Below are 15,756 nucleotides of genomic sequence, written 5' to 3' on the forward strand. Positions count from 1 at the left end.
TTGAAAATCAGTGAACTTTTTTTTCCAGTGGTCCTAATTCTCTTCCATAGCTGTCTGCTGCAGTTTAAACCATAATTTTGTTATGTATTCAAATTTACAACTACTCTAATCAAAGTTTTTTTTTTTTTTTTTTCAGCATTAACTGTTATTCATGTTCAGCTGATCTCGCGACGTAAAGAGATGCAAAGCACTTTCGGTGCTGCCTCAGACCCACATGATAACCTGCATTCAGAACCCTTCCCATCCAGACTCCTGACACTTTCAATCCAGGCTGTAAAGAGGCGTGTTTGTTCAAAGTCGGTTCTCTCCTATCAGCAGGGACACTGATCTCTAGCAGAGATTCACCATGGCCTCCGCACTGACTGGCACGCCTTTCATTTCTTGTTTACTGTTTTTATCATTACTATTTTCTGCTGTTTTTTGCGATGCCGATGCAGAAGATGATGAACATGCCAGGCACACATATACTGTAGAAATGTTCAACGAGGCGGTCCCCACTGCACCCCACTTTGTCATGTTTTACGCACCATGGTAAGTGGATTAATTAGTGCTTTTTGGTGTATGTTGGGCAGATTAACTGGTTATACCGCCAGTTTGTCTTTAGCAACCATTTAAAGCCCAACGGGTCTATCTTATTACCGTGGTAAGAGTTTACCGGTAAACCGGCTACCTAGCTTGTTGGCCAGTTAGCTATTAGGCTACATAGCCCCGTCCGCTAACTATAGACTGGTTTAGCTTAGATGCTAGGTTAGCATAGCTTAGACGCTAGGTTAGCATAGCTTAGACGCTAGGTTAGCATAGCATAGATGCTAGGTTAGCATAGCACAGACAAGTAGCAGCTTATCGGATTTAAACATTTGCTTTTAGGCCTTATAGCATAAGATTACATAGATCTCCGGTTGTGGAGATGCTTTTGAAACATTTTCGGGTAGCAGTGACTAATTCACAGTTGTTGTCACTGTTTTTGCACCACATTGGTGAAGTTTTTTTAAGTTGCATGGGAATAGCTATGCTTACGTGGCATGCACTGATTCACTGTTATGTCATTGGGTTCAAAACTGTGGTCCGGGGTCCCTCTGAGGCACTTTGTCAGGCAGTGAAATTAAACCTGTGGAGCTACATTTTTCTATGCTTCATAGTAAAGTTTAATTTCTTGTCTCAGGCGGAATTCTGCGGTGCTATGGTGTCATTTGTCCTGAAGACAAAGTGTTGTGTTTTCATTGTGTTTTGTAATGTTATCCAATGCTGGGTCACTGATCTGCATTAGCACAACTGACTGTGGGTTTCTCTTTATAATCTCTCAATTTGATGCAAGGTCTAAAAACCTTCACGATATGAAGAACATTTTAAACGCATTTAAAACATGAGGGAATACTTTGAAATCTAGAATTTAAAGAGAGAAAACAGAAAAGACATGTACAGTAACATTTTAGCTTTCAGATTTCAGGGAGTGAATATTTGTAAAATCATACATCCACATTTTTGGAAAACAGTATATTTTTTCAAAGACTTTCTACCATTAATCTCGGAAGATTCCAAATATTTTCCATATTCATTCCATAGTTTTGCACCGCGATGCCGAAAAGAAATTTGCACTTGATTTTTAATACTTAATGCTAAATAAAAAGACAAAGCTTGCCTAGTATTATAAGAATGGACTTGGCAGTTCTTAACAAAATAATTCTTAAAACTATCAGGAGACTGACCTTGTTTTATGATAAAAACAACTGTACATGTTTGATAAATATTAAATTCATAAATATTCCACATCTGTAATTTGGAGAAAAGGGGGGTGCTAGCTCTATCAACTTTAGAAAATCCTGCAGGTGTTAGAATGTATTCAGTACTTTAAGTCCAGGGATTGATTGATTGATTGACTTTATTGATCTCCCAGTGGAGAAATTTACTCGTTATGTCAGCTCAAATAGTCCAAAAGAAAAGAAGTTGCTAAATGAAGCAAAAGGTGCATGTGATAATTACAGTATATTCAGTGTGTCCACATAACAAGCTTTTTTTTTTATAGCAGGATCATTATACAGGGTTATTGCACAGGGTGTTTACCTGGATATTTATATTTATAGATATCATTATTGCACTGAGTGTAAAATATAGAGAAATAAGTTATTGCACAGGGTATCAAATAGTAATTGCACATTAGATATTGCACAAGTCACTGCCGTTGTAGTGTCGCATTGTAGAGTCCGGTGGAAGCAGGTATGAATGACATGCAGTAGCGGTCCTTTTTAAAAACGGCGTGTAAAAAGTTTTTCAATTAACGAGGTGCTCAGCTCCTCTACAGTCTGGTGCAGAGGGTGGAAGGTGTTGTCCCAATGGATGTAAGCTTGGTCAGCCAGAGCGCAGCCTAGGACAGAAACAGCCTTTCTCACCAGTTTGTACACCAGGTACAGATGCCATAGATCAGAGGTCTTCGACAGGGGTCCGTGACTCCTAGGAGTCCATAGAGGTACTTCATGGAGGTCGTGAAAGTTTGGTTGGTTAAACTTTTTTTTTTTTTATATTCCCCCTGCATTTTTTTCACTGATGGAAATGTCTTTAAATCCACCTTAACATGAATTCAACACACTCTAGTAAACAGATAAATGGAGACAGACAATGTCTTTCATTCATAAATGCAAACATTTAATGACACACAGGAGCTCTTTCAAGCTGGGCACCGTTTCATTCACAACCAGGAATCAGAATCGGAAATACTTTAATAATCCCAGGGAGAAATTACTTTCGTTACATTACTCTATCTGTAATAGAGTGACTATAGGACCGGTTTGATATAACATAATTTCATACCATATATATATATATATATAATTAGGGGGTCCCTGCTCCATCTCGCCATCAGTTTGGGGGTCCTTGGCCTGGAAAACATTGAAGACTCCTGCCATAGATTATAAACTACATAAGCCCTCTAAGAAATGATTAGACCACTGTAAAATATTTGAGTATTAAATTTGTGTCTTAGCCCAAAGCAAGTTTTGTGGTTCTGCTGTTGCCAGTGATGTTTATCAGGAATCCGTCCTGTCTCAGAGCCATCAAGGGCTGTTTGTCTGTCCAATAAGAGCCTGGAACTCTTTTAAGATTTGTAGATAAAATTACAAAGATGTTGTATTATTATACAGGTTTTATATTTGGAGAAAATGCAATGTTGTGCTGTTCACATTCTTTTTTTTTTTTTTTCTTTGCTTTTAATAATTAAAGATGTATTATAGAGTTTTTTAATAATACTGCCACGTGTGGGTAAAACACAAAACTGCAGCTCTCTTCTGCTCATTCTTGTAGCTTACGCTTACACTTGAATATCATCTTTTGTTTGCAATGTCAGACCCAGTTAGCATGGATGCGCTTGACATCACATATGCAAAACAGAGCGGGAACTTGTGACCCAAAGTGAATAAAGGAAAATAAGCTACAGGCTTATAGCTGCATCAGGGCTAAACTGCCAAAGTGTCACTCTGCTCATTAAACAATGTTTTAGTTGTAATTGATTGACTTTATTGATCTAACAGTGGAGAAATGTACTTGTTACATCAGCTCAAATATTCAAGAAGAAGAATGTGTCAAAAGAACAAAAAGGTGCATGAGACATATACACAGTGCGTCCACCTATGACAGCTTTTTTCTTGTGTTTTAGTTGGATTATTATACAGGGTTATTGCACAGGGTGTTTTTATGGGTATTTATATAGATGGATATTTATATATATAGATATTGCACTGGCTGTAAAATATAGAGAAACAGGTTATTGCACTTGCTATCAAATAGTAATTTAGTGTTGCGTTGTAGAGTCTGGTGGAAGCACGGATGAATGACCTGCGTTAGCGCTCCTTTTTACAAACGGTGTGTAAAAGTTGTTAAATTAAGGAGGGGCTTTATGGTTATTGCACTGGGTGTCAAATGTAGAGAACCAGGTTATTGCACAGGTTTATACTTTGCACAAAAGGTCAAATATAAAAAGGCTATTTTAAAGATAAATTTTTCTGTTAAAAACTTCAATAATGTCTCTTTAACTTTAAAGTAACTGTTTTAGCACACAATTTAATGTACCAGAATATGGTGCAAAACATTTTTTCCCCCAAATTTTTTGACATTATTTGTAGAGAGGCATAATCCAGTACCTGGATCTAAATTCGGCTCCGATGCTTACCCAGCATTCCCTTCCAGTCATTTCTATTCTATTCAATCTATTCACTTTAGTTCTAGGTTTGCCATGGCGGTTACACCATCACACAGAGCATGCACAGCAGCTAGTTTTTTTCCCCCAAAGAATATTTATGACAAACCTGATGCCGTCTTTTACATGCCAATATGTGCAGTTAATTTATTTAACTGTTTTTGATCAGTGTCAGGTGTCTGCCCATGTGCTTAGCCAAGGTATCGGATCAGATCACAAAAAAACTCGATCGAGGCTGTGCAAGTACAAATTGATAATACATGATTAAGATTCTTTTCCTGCCTCTTTCTGGAGGAAGATGGAGGAATGCAATAATATACCACATTTTAAAACTTGATATCCAGTAGGGCTGGGCGACATAGAAAAAAAGCTTATTGATTAAAAAAAACTGCATATTGATTGATATCGATAATTATTGAAAAGATTTGAAACCATATTTTATGTGCAGCTCTGCCTGGACTTTTTATAATATTGCTAAATGATTTAATTTTAATAAAGAACACAAACACAGACTTCCAATGAAATCTTTATTTAACCAACTTTTTTAACCATAACAGAATTATTTTAAAGAAAAATAACTTAAGAGACCTGAGTTATGTTATTAAATACTGACAAGGAATAAACTAAAGTGACCAGAAAAGTGACCAAAATAAATATAACAAATAAATAAATGAATCCAACCCAACCACCCCCCGCCGCCGCCGCCATTCTTCTAAGCTGAACCTAGTTCAGCTTAGTTTCCTGCTTTAACCTGAGTTATTACTTTGAAGTTTCTGGCCCCTCACCATTTTTCTCTCAATTGTTAGAAATACGTGGGAAACTGCCCAGAACTGAAAATATATATATATTTTCCCGAAGATTCCTCGGAGGCGACGCAGAGCCGCGTCGGGGCCTACATAGCTCGTACTCCTGCGGGTGTGAGCGGCTGAGATGATTAAAAAAAAAAAAAGTTGGTTTTGTTATCAGACTTCGTTTTCACTGGTTCCCGACACATTTTACAGATGACTTTGGTTTGTTTTTGTCCGACTTGCCATGACCGAAATACTGCCAGACTGCCGAACTACAAAAACCCTTCTTTGGAACAATTTCTTCCGCCTCTCCTTGCTGCATCTTCATGTGCTCTGTGTTGTGGTTTGAGAGGGCGGCGCTTGGTGACGGCATGCCTGGGTCCGCGATTGTGATTGGTTGGGAGGAAGTAGTGACTAGCATAAACCTACATGCTAGGCTACAATGAGAAGGAAGGAAAACTTCGTTTTTTTTATCGAACTTTTATCGCCTCTCTTTTTTTCTATTGCGCCACATTTCCATATCTCTTTCAAATCTATAAAGCACAGTTCCCCGCTGCTCTGAGCTTTTACTGACTGCCTCCTGCAGCCTGCGAGTTCGTCCTCTAATCCGTTCTCACTGCACATTAAGATGAGCTGCAAACATGTCGGCAACGGGAAAACTCCAATATTTTGGTGATTTGAACTTCTGCATTAACCCAGTTTATCACTCTCCGTCCAGGTGTGGCCACTGCCAGAGACTGCAGCCTGCGTGGAACGAACTGGCCGACAAATACAACGGCATGGATGATCCACCTGTATACGTGGTGAAAGTAGACTGTGTCCAGAACACCAAGTTCTGTTCCAGCGAGCACGGCGTTCGGGGATATCCCACGTAAGTTCTGAATAACACACAGGCACACATAGACAGGGCTAGTTAGGTTTACATTTTAATGGGGAGAGAAAAACCCGTCCTAAAATAATGACCTGCAAAACATGATCAGCAGTGGTAAAGATCATAATGTCTAAATATCGTATAAGGTAATCTATACTTTAAATCACTATATCCACGGTTTTGGTGTGTTTTTAGGGATAAGAACCCTTAGTTATCTGTCTAGCTGACTTCCAACCTTTATTTCTTTCATAAGTGAGACTTGTAACATTTTTTTTAGGGGTGAAACTGAAACAAACTGGATCCAACTTTTGATTTAAAATTTACTCCACAAGCTAAGTTAGCAAACCTCTCACAGCTTTGAATAGCCTTGTTTTTTATTAGCCATTAAGAGGTGATTCATTGACCGGTGGTTAGTTAAATATTGTGCCAGCATCCTTCTTCATGGCTAAACTCTAATCTTTCTGCTGACATCTCTCTACATCTGCAATCACAAAAACAAAAGATTTTCCTTTTGTGTGTGTTTAGACTGAAGCTGTTTAAGCCCGATCAGGAACCAGTGAAGTACCAGGGATCCAGAGATCTGCAGTCTTTGGAGACGTGGATGCTGAAGACTCTTCAAGAGGAGCCTTCAGTGGGTGTCATTTTCTCAGCAATCCACCTTAAACTTATTTTTCATAATAAAAAACAAACAAGTTCTACCTGCTTCTGCTGTGCAGGAACCAGAGAGCGAACAAGAACCTCCTAAAGCTCCCGAGCCCAAACAGGGCATGTATGAGCTCACCGCTTCAAACTTTAAAGAACACATATCCAAAGGTACATGTTATGCTTCATTCACTAGTAAATAAGGCAGTTTCTTTTTGTGCTGCAGCTGTACGGCCATAGAAGGAAGCAGTTTCACTTTTGTTTGGTATTTGAATGATTTTCTCAGTTTTCATCCCCACTGGTACGTTTCTGTTACCCTCATTAGAGAAAGGAAACGGCTCGTTGCTTTGATTTGAATATCTGACTTACATAATTCAGACAGTAACTAGCTGTTAAATAACGTGTCCTGTCACCTGAAGTTTCTGGACCTTTAGCTGGAAAAATAAACCTCTTCAACAAGAGGAAAGGTTGATTATTAAAATGTATGCTTTTAAGACTCATCATTTCTCCTTTTATTGCATTTTGGTAACTTTAAATCAATACTTTATCTGTCTTTATAAAACCTGTAAGCTGTTTTTTTTTTCTTTTTTTTGTGAGCTACATTAGAAATGTTTTTTTTTTTAAAAGCAAAAACCTTAAATGCATGGCATCTTTTTTATTTTATGTGACTGGTTCTGTGTTCTGGATCCAGGTTCCCATTTCATAAAGTTCTTTGCACCCTGGTGCGGCCACTGTAAAGCCATGGCACCGACCTGGGAGCAGCTTGCCTCCACCTTTGAGCACACTGAAGACGTCAAGATAGGAAAGGTAAGTTCCTCAAATGAAGACCAAAAACGTTTTACAAGTTTTCCATATTTTATTCCTGTCTTTCTGTAAGTCTTAAACGTCATTGTGTTGGATTGTTTTACTGCATGCTGGTAATCTGAGATACTGCTGTTGCAGGGATGGAGTTGTGCTTTATCTGCTCTGTTTAGTGCAGGGTACTTTGTACTGTCAGTTTATCTGTGTGACGGAGCAGGTTGGTAATCATATGAGCTGCCACATGTTTGCATGGGAGGCTCATCAGCAATGCACTGTTTCACTCATTCTGTGGTTCCTGTCTGTGACCCAGGTGGACTGCACACAGCACTACGAGGTGTGCTCTGAGAACGGTGTCAGAGGATACCCAACACTACTGTTCTTCCACAATGGACAAAAGGTGTGAAAGCTGACTCCTCTTTTTTGTTTTTGTGTGTAGGATCAACTCAAGTTGTAATGATGCTCTTACTGTTATTATTTAATTTTTTTTAAGATGGAACAATACAAAGGGAAGAGAGACTTGGACTCTTTCAAAGACTTTGTGGACAACCAGCTGAAAGCTGCACTCACTCCAGAGCAAAAAGAGGAACCAGCCGATGAGCAAAAAGCCAATGAGATTCTCACTGAGGAGCCTGCAGAGGAGGTGAAGGTGGGTGAATACAGCAGACATGTTAGAAATGTTTGAGATTTTGGGGCATGCAGGTGGAGCAGTGGTTGGCACCCACGACCCATGTACGGTGGCCTTAGTCTTCGGCGACCGGGGTTCGAATCCGGCCTGTGGTGCTTTCCTGCATGTCTCTCCCCCTCTCTCTTACCCCCTTTCCTGTCAGCCTACTGTCAAAAAAACGAGCCACTAGTGCCGTTTTAACTCAAAAAATAAAAAAGAAATGTTCAACATTTTGGCGTCCAAGAGGAAGGAAACCATGGACTGAGAAAGAAAATGCAGTTATCATGTTGCTAAGAACTAGTCAGGTAGCCTAAAGTTAGAAGAGCTGAGAGCAGTGTGCAGCTTTTAAACAAAAGAGGACAGAAAGCAGCAGAGCCTGACCTCGTTACCACCAACTGTCCTGTTATATTATGGGATAAGTTGCTGTAATTAAGGTTTAGTTTGTCCTGGGAAGCGCTACGAGTGCTGATGTTCTCTGTGCCTATGTCAAAAACGAATGACTTGGATTAGATTTGCTTAAAGATGCGGAGTGAAAAATTAACAGTTTTCATTTAGAAATAGGAGAAAATAAGGCGAGGCTTTAGCATTAGTGAGCAAAAAGTGGAGATATTAACAGGATAAATCTTTACGAGAAGCTAGTATTTATCTTCAGTTAAGATACAGGTTTATCAGAAATATGAGGTTTCAGAATTGACTGGGAACCTTTAGGTGGTATTTTCAGAGCCAGCTATAAGTTATTCTCATTTCTTACTGATCTTTGACTTTCAGGCTTAGGATTGTTTCTTCTTTAAATGACAATAAGGAGGCAATGACTTAACTGTAAAAGGAAAGAACCCATGAACTGATAAACAGGAGGTACAGATTATCGCCTGGTTAAATTTACTTGTAATCTGTTTGACTCTGAGCTCCAAATAAAAATAGATTTCTTTATAGAGGCATTTCTAAAATCTTATGTTGGAAGAATAACATAAACTTGACAAAATAGTTTTTACAGACGTCTGTTTTGGGCTTTCTTTGCAGTTTTTCTTAAATTTATATCGATATTGGAATTATATTGTATGGACTGAAATTTGAAAATTTTGGGAAATAGGTTTTAGCCATGGCTTTGGTTCCGAATTTCAACAAACCTTTAAAATAAAGTCTGTTTGGCAAAGAATGTTGTGCTAAAAAGGCAACATTAGGCCGCTAATGAAAGTCATTTGTTCTTTAGTTGCCCTGTCGTCTTGACAGTAGACCAATAAAGTTTGTTCATCAGGTTCACTGACGGTAAAGGTTTTTTGTCTTGCTGTGATGTTACTACCTGGTAGAAGAAAGAGAAAGGAAGGCTTATAGTCCTGACCAATGCTGGAGTCTGGAACGTTTCCCTGTTGGCCTCAAACAGAATCTGTGGAAGCTTTTTAAAGCTACACTCTTTTTATATGTACTAAACTCCTTCTTATACAGTTGATTTCCAATTTTTTTTTTTTTTAGGTTGGTTATCTCCAGCCAGTGCTGCCAGTTGCTCATTGCTAAATGTAGTAACTTTCAACCTTTTCAAAGTTTCTTAAACTTTACTGAACAGACAGAGCTGTCAACCAACTTGTTGTTCGCCTCATACCAAATTCGTTTTTCAAGATGATGCAAAGAAAAAATTTACACTGTTACCATTAGTTATAAAACTAAGAAAATTAAGTATAAAGAGGTTTTCATCCAGAATTGTAAAAAAAAAAAAACAGTTACTTTGAAAGACAAGTGCAGTAAAGCATTTAACACTTTATCCTGCTATACATTTTCTTTTATAATTTAAGTAGTTTAGAAAAAGTTTTTTTTTTTTTTAGTACAAAGCTTAAATTGATGCTTCTGCAAGTGTTTTTAAACAGCATAATTTCTACTTCAACCTGAGTAATAAACATTGTTACTTTTGACATCTCTGTGAAATGTTTGATTCAGTATCATCCATAAAATATGCAAAAGTTTAACTCCTACTGTCACAATAGATGATATTATGAAGTGATGGGTTTCAGTTTCCTTCAGATCTATAAGGATTAACTATTCCATCACTGCTGTTGTCTTTGCAGTCCGATGTGTTGGTGCTGACTGAGAGCAACTTTGAAGAGACTGTGGCAACGGGCTTCACCTTTGTCAAATTCTACGCTCCATGGTAAGATCTGCAATACTGCCACAAACGGGAAAAAGCAAATAGAACAAGTGAATCTTTAAAATAATTGAACTAGGGGCCGCCTTTTACAGTTGGCTTTTGTATCTCTGCTTCTGTCTCCTTGAATCCCAGTCGGCCTCGGCAGATGTAAGCCTGGTTCTGCTGGAGGTTTCTTCCTGTTAAAAGGGAGTTTTTCCTCTCCACTGTCGCTACAAGCATGCTTAATGTGAAGAATTACCTTTGAATCAATGAGTCGATGCAATAAACTATTTTTCCTTAGTTAGAAAACTTTGAATCAATTTGACTGTATGATCCGGTGAACTGTAAAGTAACTTGAGATGACATGGGTTGCGAATTGGTGCTATATAAATAAACTGAACTGAATTGAATTTATAATAAAGACGAGGAATACAAAAACACAGGAAAGTTGAGCCATGCCTCAATCAAAGTCTTGATCTGCTGATTTAACGAGAAAGCAGAGTGAAAGAAAAAGGTGAGAGCAGAACAAACACCAGAGGCTGCAGACACATGCTGTGCTCAACTTATACACTTATGAAAGGTTTTTAAAGTTAATTGTTACCAGACTTCATGCCAAGGAACAATTAATAAAAATTCGGTAATGATCCAGATAATCTCTGGGCCGGATCTATCAAAGGTTTGCGTGTATAAAAACGTGAGCTATTTCACTGCGCACGCTAAAAAATGTACAAACTGATCTATCAACAGCGTACTAAAAGGATTTGGTCTTTAAAACGTGCTAAATAGCGCCTCTTATCCATTTAGTACTTTTTCTGCAATGAATATGCAATATGAGGCGTTTACACGCAAAAGTGCGTCTTGTGGGAGGATAACATGTAAATATATTAATTTAGCACTCGCAAAGTGATTTATCAAACCTGAAAGCAATTTTGCTAACGGTATCTGACTCTATATTTAACACGTTTCAAAAGAAGGTGCAAATAGTCTGTATGCGTAATTGCGCACACATGGCAGCGGTTATTGTCGCAAGAAGGAGACATGGAAATGAAGCAAGGAGACGCAGAGAACGCATTTTTTCACTCCGTGTGAATATTTTTGGAATGAACGAGGAAACGATCAAAACATTTCGTTTATCCAGCATTGCCATTTTGGAGCTGCAATTCCAGTGATTTGCTCCTCACAGAGCGTCAGCTGTACTTGTTCCTCAATGCTGGTCAGAGGCATCTCATCTACTGTGCCCCCTCCTATTTTGTTCGCAGATGTTTTGTTATATGCCAGTTTTCTTTGGTTCGCCTTCTAATATCCTGGTATCTTCTTTTTACTTCATCCACTGTTCGCAAGGTTTCACCAACAGCGTTTACTTTATTACAGATTTGTTCACATATAGCGTTCCTCTGTGTGACAGTCGCACTTCTTTGCTGTAGCTCACTTAAATGTTTGTTGGCTTCATCCACCAACACCTCCATTTCCATGGGGTCGAATTTCCTTTTGCGCTTTCTGCTGTCCAAACTCTACCATGCCGCAAACCACAAAACGCGCAAAACCATCATTTAAATAGGGCGTCTCCAACAGTTTTGCACCTGCCACCAGTTACGCAATCGCTCTTGTTAAATCACCCGCAAACCATGGTTCAGCCCCTCGCGCAAAATTCCAGTTTGCGAGCGCAAATTACTGCACGCAAAATTGGATCTTGATAAATCCGGCCCTCTGAGTTTTAGCCACAGGTTCCTAGCAGAGGTCTGCATGCTTTTCTAGATGTTCTTTTTATTTTAGATTTTTTTCCCATCTGAATTGAGTGACAGCACTTCAAAATAACGTCAAGTAAGAGCTTGAAAAGTCTGTCTGGTATTTATGACCTAATTTAGTGAACATTAAAGTTAAATAAAGGTCTTTGATTAGCTCACTTGCTGTCGCTAAAGCCATGTTCATTGCATTGTTTCAAAATGTAAGTAAATAATTTAATTATTTTAATGTAAAATCTAATAGACTGACTCTTATTAGGTTATCTTATTAAAAGCTGATTAAATAAGTGGAGTTTCATACTGCAGGCTTTATGTTATTTCTTCACAATGATGCGATCTGTGATCTGTCAGTCAGTAAAGTGACACCCGCTGCTCTCCTGCTGTGTAGGTGTGGCCACTGCAAGCATCTCGCTCCGACTTGGGATGATCTCTCCAAGAAGGATTTTCCTGGCCTCACCGACGTGAAGATTGTCAAAGTGGACTGCACTGTGGAGCGCACGCTATGCAACAAGTATTCTGTAGGTGTTACCAATAAAAGTTACTCAAACTGGTGATAAAACAAACCCCTGATAGTGATGTGTTTTTTCTTTCCTTAGGTCCGAGGGTACCCCACGTTGATCATCTTCAAAGCCGGGGAGCAGGGTGAGGAGCATCACGGAGGCCGGGACCTGGAGAGTCTGCACAGCTTCGTGATGAGGCAGGCGAGAGACGAGCTGTAGGAACGGACCCGGCTCCTTTACCTGGACTCTCCCCCCGTCTGGTGACCAGGAGGACATCATCCCCGCTCTACAGTTTTATTATCCTTTAAGAAGGAGTTCAACCAGCACCAGAGGGATTTTAACATCTGGGTCTCTCTTTGTAGACAGAAAAATTAGAATGTATTTTCTATAAATCTCCCAAGTTTAAAATCTTGTAAAAATGCTGGTTGGGGCTGTAGAGGAAGTGTGATTCCCTCTAAAACTACAGCTCTACCAACATGTTCATTAAAAACATGTTTGTTTTTCAGTATGTTTCACTTGTAAGCCATTATTGTTGCAGCACTTGAGTCAAAATGTTGATATCCCACAGATGAGGTTGAGGGTTATTTATCTACTGATGGCCTATCTGACTTAACTCCTCAGGGAAACAACCAACAGGACCAGAACACGTAATTATCTGACCCATGAATGAAGACTAGATTCTTTTCATGAAGCGATCAGTCACCTTCATCTATCAGCCTTTTATTTTTATACACATTTGGTATCTTAAGTCATGCACCAGTTATTTTTGTTAGGCTTAGGTGGATAAAGGATATAAAGTTAAGAGGATAAGAAAAGCCTGCTTAGGGTAATTCTTGTCTTTATAACTTGATTGTTTTGTATTTTTTAGGTCTAATCAATAGATGATTTCCCTGGTAGCAGTTTGAAATAAAAAAAAAAACAGATCAATATTTCTTGAAAAAAAAATATAAGCACCTGAGTAGGGGTTAAAAATCAAAACTTAAGTTGCACCAAATCCATTTGTTTTCACATATAGAAATCTGCCTCTTTTCTGGAGAAATTATTTCAATAGTTTTTTTGAATATAATGATACTACATGTAGCAAACTCCATCCACCCGCCTGTGTCAGTTTATGTTCTTGTTCCTGCTTATGTGAAAAACATGCTGTGATGTAGGACAACGTTTTATTGTCCAACCCAGGTACACAGACGGGCAACACCGGCAGTATTTTTTACGGCAGTCATTTTTTTTCTCTAAAAACCACAGGGTCTAAAATAAAGTCTGATGACAGTATATATATTTTGTCTTTTTCATGGGGAATGAGATGTTTTGTAAAAAAAAAAAAAAAAAAAGGAAGAAGAAAAAAAACAAATGGCAAGTTGTGATGAGATTTCATAATAAATTTTTCAAAAATCAGTTTGTATTTTTATTTTTTATTTCTGGCTTTAATGTGGTATTTTTTTCAGTAAAAGGTGCAATAAATAAGCTGAAAATGTACACGTATTTACAAAAACAGTCTGAAAATGATCACAAATGTAAACAGCAGCTTTCCAGAGGTATATAATATTTAAGTTCGGTTAGGCACAAAAGGTACTGTGATTGGTTTGGATACATTATTTTTGGTTCAAATATGTTCTCTTAAATACTTGATTAAGGCTCACAGTAACATGCTCAGATGGGAAGACGCTGCGGCTAAATCTGAGCATAATGTCGCTCTAGGGTTTACAGAAGAGAAGAAGTGGCTGTTTTAGTCTCTGTAAATGTTTTTCCACAATCTCTTGTCTGGGTTAGATGTGTTTGTGAGCTTTGCAAATGTAGAAAAACAAATGTCCGTTTGTGGCATGTAGGAGGGTAAAAGGGCTGAATTTCGCTCCTTTTTGTAGTAAAACAAGAGTTTGGCCTCAATGTGCATCATGTGAAGCTGCATCTCAGCCTTAGCTTGGCAAATATTGACTCAGAGAGCATTATTTGGAGGAGTCTGCTGCTAAAACAGAATGCGGTCACTTTGGTCGAGTCCAAATTATATTTTTGGGAAAGTAAATATGGCTTGAGAGGAAAATACAGTAGGAAAGAGGATAAATACGAATGCACTGACTGATGCATCAGTTTACATTTGCTGTGAAGTTACCACTGGCCTCGTTTATTCCCATCTGGATATTACAGGTTCTATATCAGCTGAGCAAGGAAACTGATCTTTAGTCTGTCTCCTCAGACGTCATCCACCATGTTTTCAATCAAAGAGGAGATGGGGAGGAAAGCAGCAGTATGACTGGTCCCACAACAGATGGGCGGATGTTTTTCTTCGAAGCAGTTTTTTATTGAAATGTGTCCCGTTATCTGAGAAAAGATGTCCGGCTGAGATGAGCCTGGCCCAGTCCTCCCTGGTGCTTGGTGTCAGTGGCAGCCACAGGCGCGTACCACCATGTTTTTGTACTTTTTCAGGATGACATTGGAGTTGTCATCAAAGAAGAGCACTGAGATGGCATTGAGTTTGGTGGGGGCACAGCACGGCTTCGGTACATTCTCAGGGTTCATCAGGTGCACCTGGAAATGAGGGAAAATCTTATTTTCAGCACTTTTACCTTTGTAACAGATCCTTAAACACAAACATATGTCTCTTTTACTTAAAGGTATAGTGGAGGATCTTCTTTTTTCCGGGTTATAAATCATTTTAATGAGGGGCCATCCTATGTGCTCGTCCCCATTTTCACTTACCGGTGGTGAGTCTGTCATAGTGTAAAACTTGCAAATCTTTTGGACAGTAATCTTGTATGAGGGATACAAACAGCAACTTTTAAAAAGCATGCACGAGTAGAAATGGACTTGTGCACGCTCTCGCACGCGTTTAATAAGAGTGCTCTCTCTCATGAGTGGTTACAGGTTTGTATATGTACATTTACTTATTTATTTATTTTTTCGCGAAAATCCTCCACTATACCTTTAAGACAATAGGACCCTCACATCATACTGTTCTGTGGTAAAATATTTTCTTTTTTTTAGTCACACTTAAATTTTTTTAGTAAAACTAATTCAAAGGCAAAGGAAATCGGATTAAATTGAATTTGAACACCTTAATTTCACATACTGATAGTTTATCCAGTAGGACAATCATTCAAAGAGTCTAGATTTTCATTGCAAAGAACATCTGTTGCATCATCATGAACTAGTCATTTATTCCAAAGAAAAAACTCAAATCTGTTTTACAGCCGAAGCTGGAGAAGCTTGAAGGTGGTTGGTTGGTGCCCGCAAAGTGGTTCAACCACCAATAAGGTTATTGGGATAATTACTTCCTCACATTGTAAAACTTTTTCACCTAAATAAACAAAATCATGAGTGGATCATTTGTCTAATTTTTTTATTGATTTTCTGAAATATTAAATGTGACAACAAAAAAAATAAATCAAAAACATCTTCATAGGAAATTCAACCCTCATGTTATATAAAGGATTTCTCTTTGCCCAGTTATA

The 15,756-nt window shown here is 38.4% G+C and overlaps 2 protein-coding genes across 2 annotated transcripts in view; one reads left to right on the plus strand and one right to left on the minus strand.

Moving 5' to 3' along the window:
- The first annotated feature begins 258 nt into the window (after positions 1-258).
- On the plus strand, positions 259-13,641 carry txndc5 (thioredoxin domain containing 5). Its single transcript, XM_038305701.1, has 10 exons — positions 259-531; positions 5,693-5,845; positions 6,371-6,476; positions 6,562-6,658; positions 7,179-7,294; positions 7,599-7,685; positions 7,779-7,934; positions 10,010-10,092; positions 12,199-12,328; positions 12,407-13,641. Exons 1-10 carry the CDS (start codon positions 347-349, stop codon positions 12,527-12,529), a joined length of 1,236 nt encoding a protein of 411 aa, XP_038161629.1. The 5' UTR covers positions 259-346; the 3' UTR covers positions 12,530-13,641.
- A 61-nt stretch (positions 13,642-13,702) lies between these two features.
- Positions 13,703-15,756, minus strand: part of bmp6 (bone morphogenetic protein 6) — a 70,345-nt gene continuing 68,291 nt past the window's right edge. Inside the window, exon 7 of the mRNA XM_038305700.1 lies at positions 13,703-14,833. Within this exon, the coding sequence (XP_038161628.1) occupies positions 14,684-14,833 (150 nt within the window). The 3' untranslated portion in view covers positions 13,703-14,683. The remainder of the gene's footprint in view (positions 14,834-15,756) is intronic.

This window comes from Cyprinodon tularosa, unplaced genomic scaffold, assembly GCF_016077235.1.
Source record: "Cyprinodon tularosa strain WSP-4 unplaced genomic scaffold, ASM1607723v1 ctg561, whole genome shotgun sequence".
Lineage (NCBI taxonomy): Eukaryota > Metazoa > Chordata > Actinopteri > Cyprinodontiformes > Cyprinodontidae > Cyprinodon > Cyprinodon tularosa.

Coding starts and splice junctions, on each gene's coding strand:
- txndc5 (XM_038305701.1), top strand. CDS start 347: ATGGCCTCCGCACTGACTGGCACGCCTTTCATTTCTTGTTTACTGTTT. Junction 7,295..7,598: donor AAGACGTCAAGATAGGAAAG/GTAAGTTCCTCA, acceptor TCTGTGACCCAG/GTGGACTGCACACAGCACTA. Junction 7,935..10,009: donor AGCCTGCAGAGGAGGTGAAG/GTGGGTGAATAC, acceptor TTGTCTTTGCAG/TCCGATGTGTTGGTGCTGAC.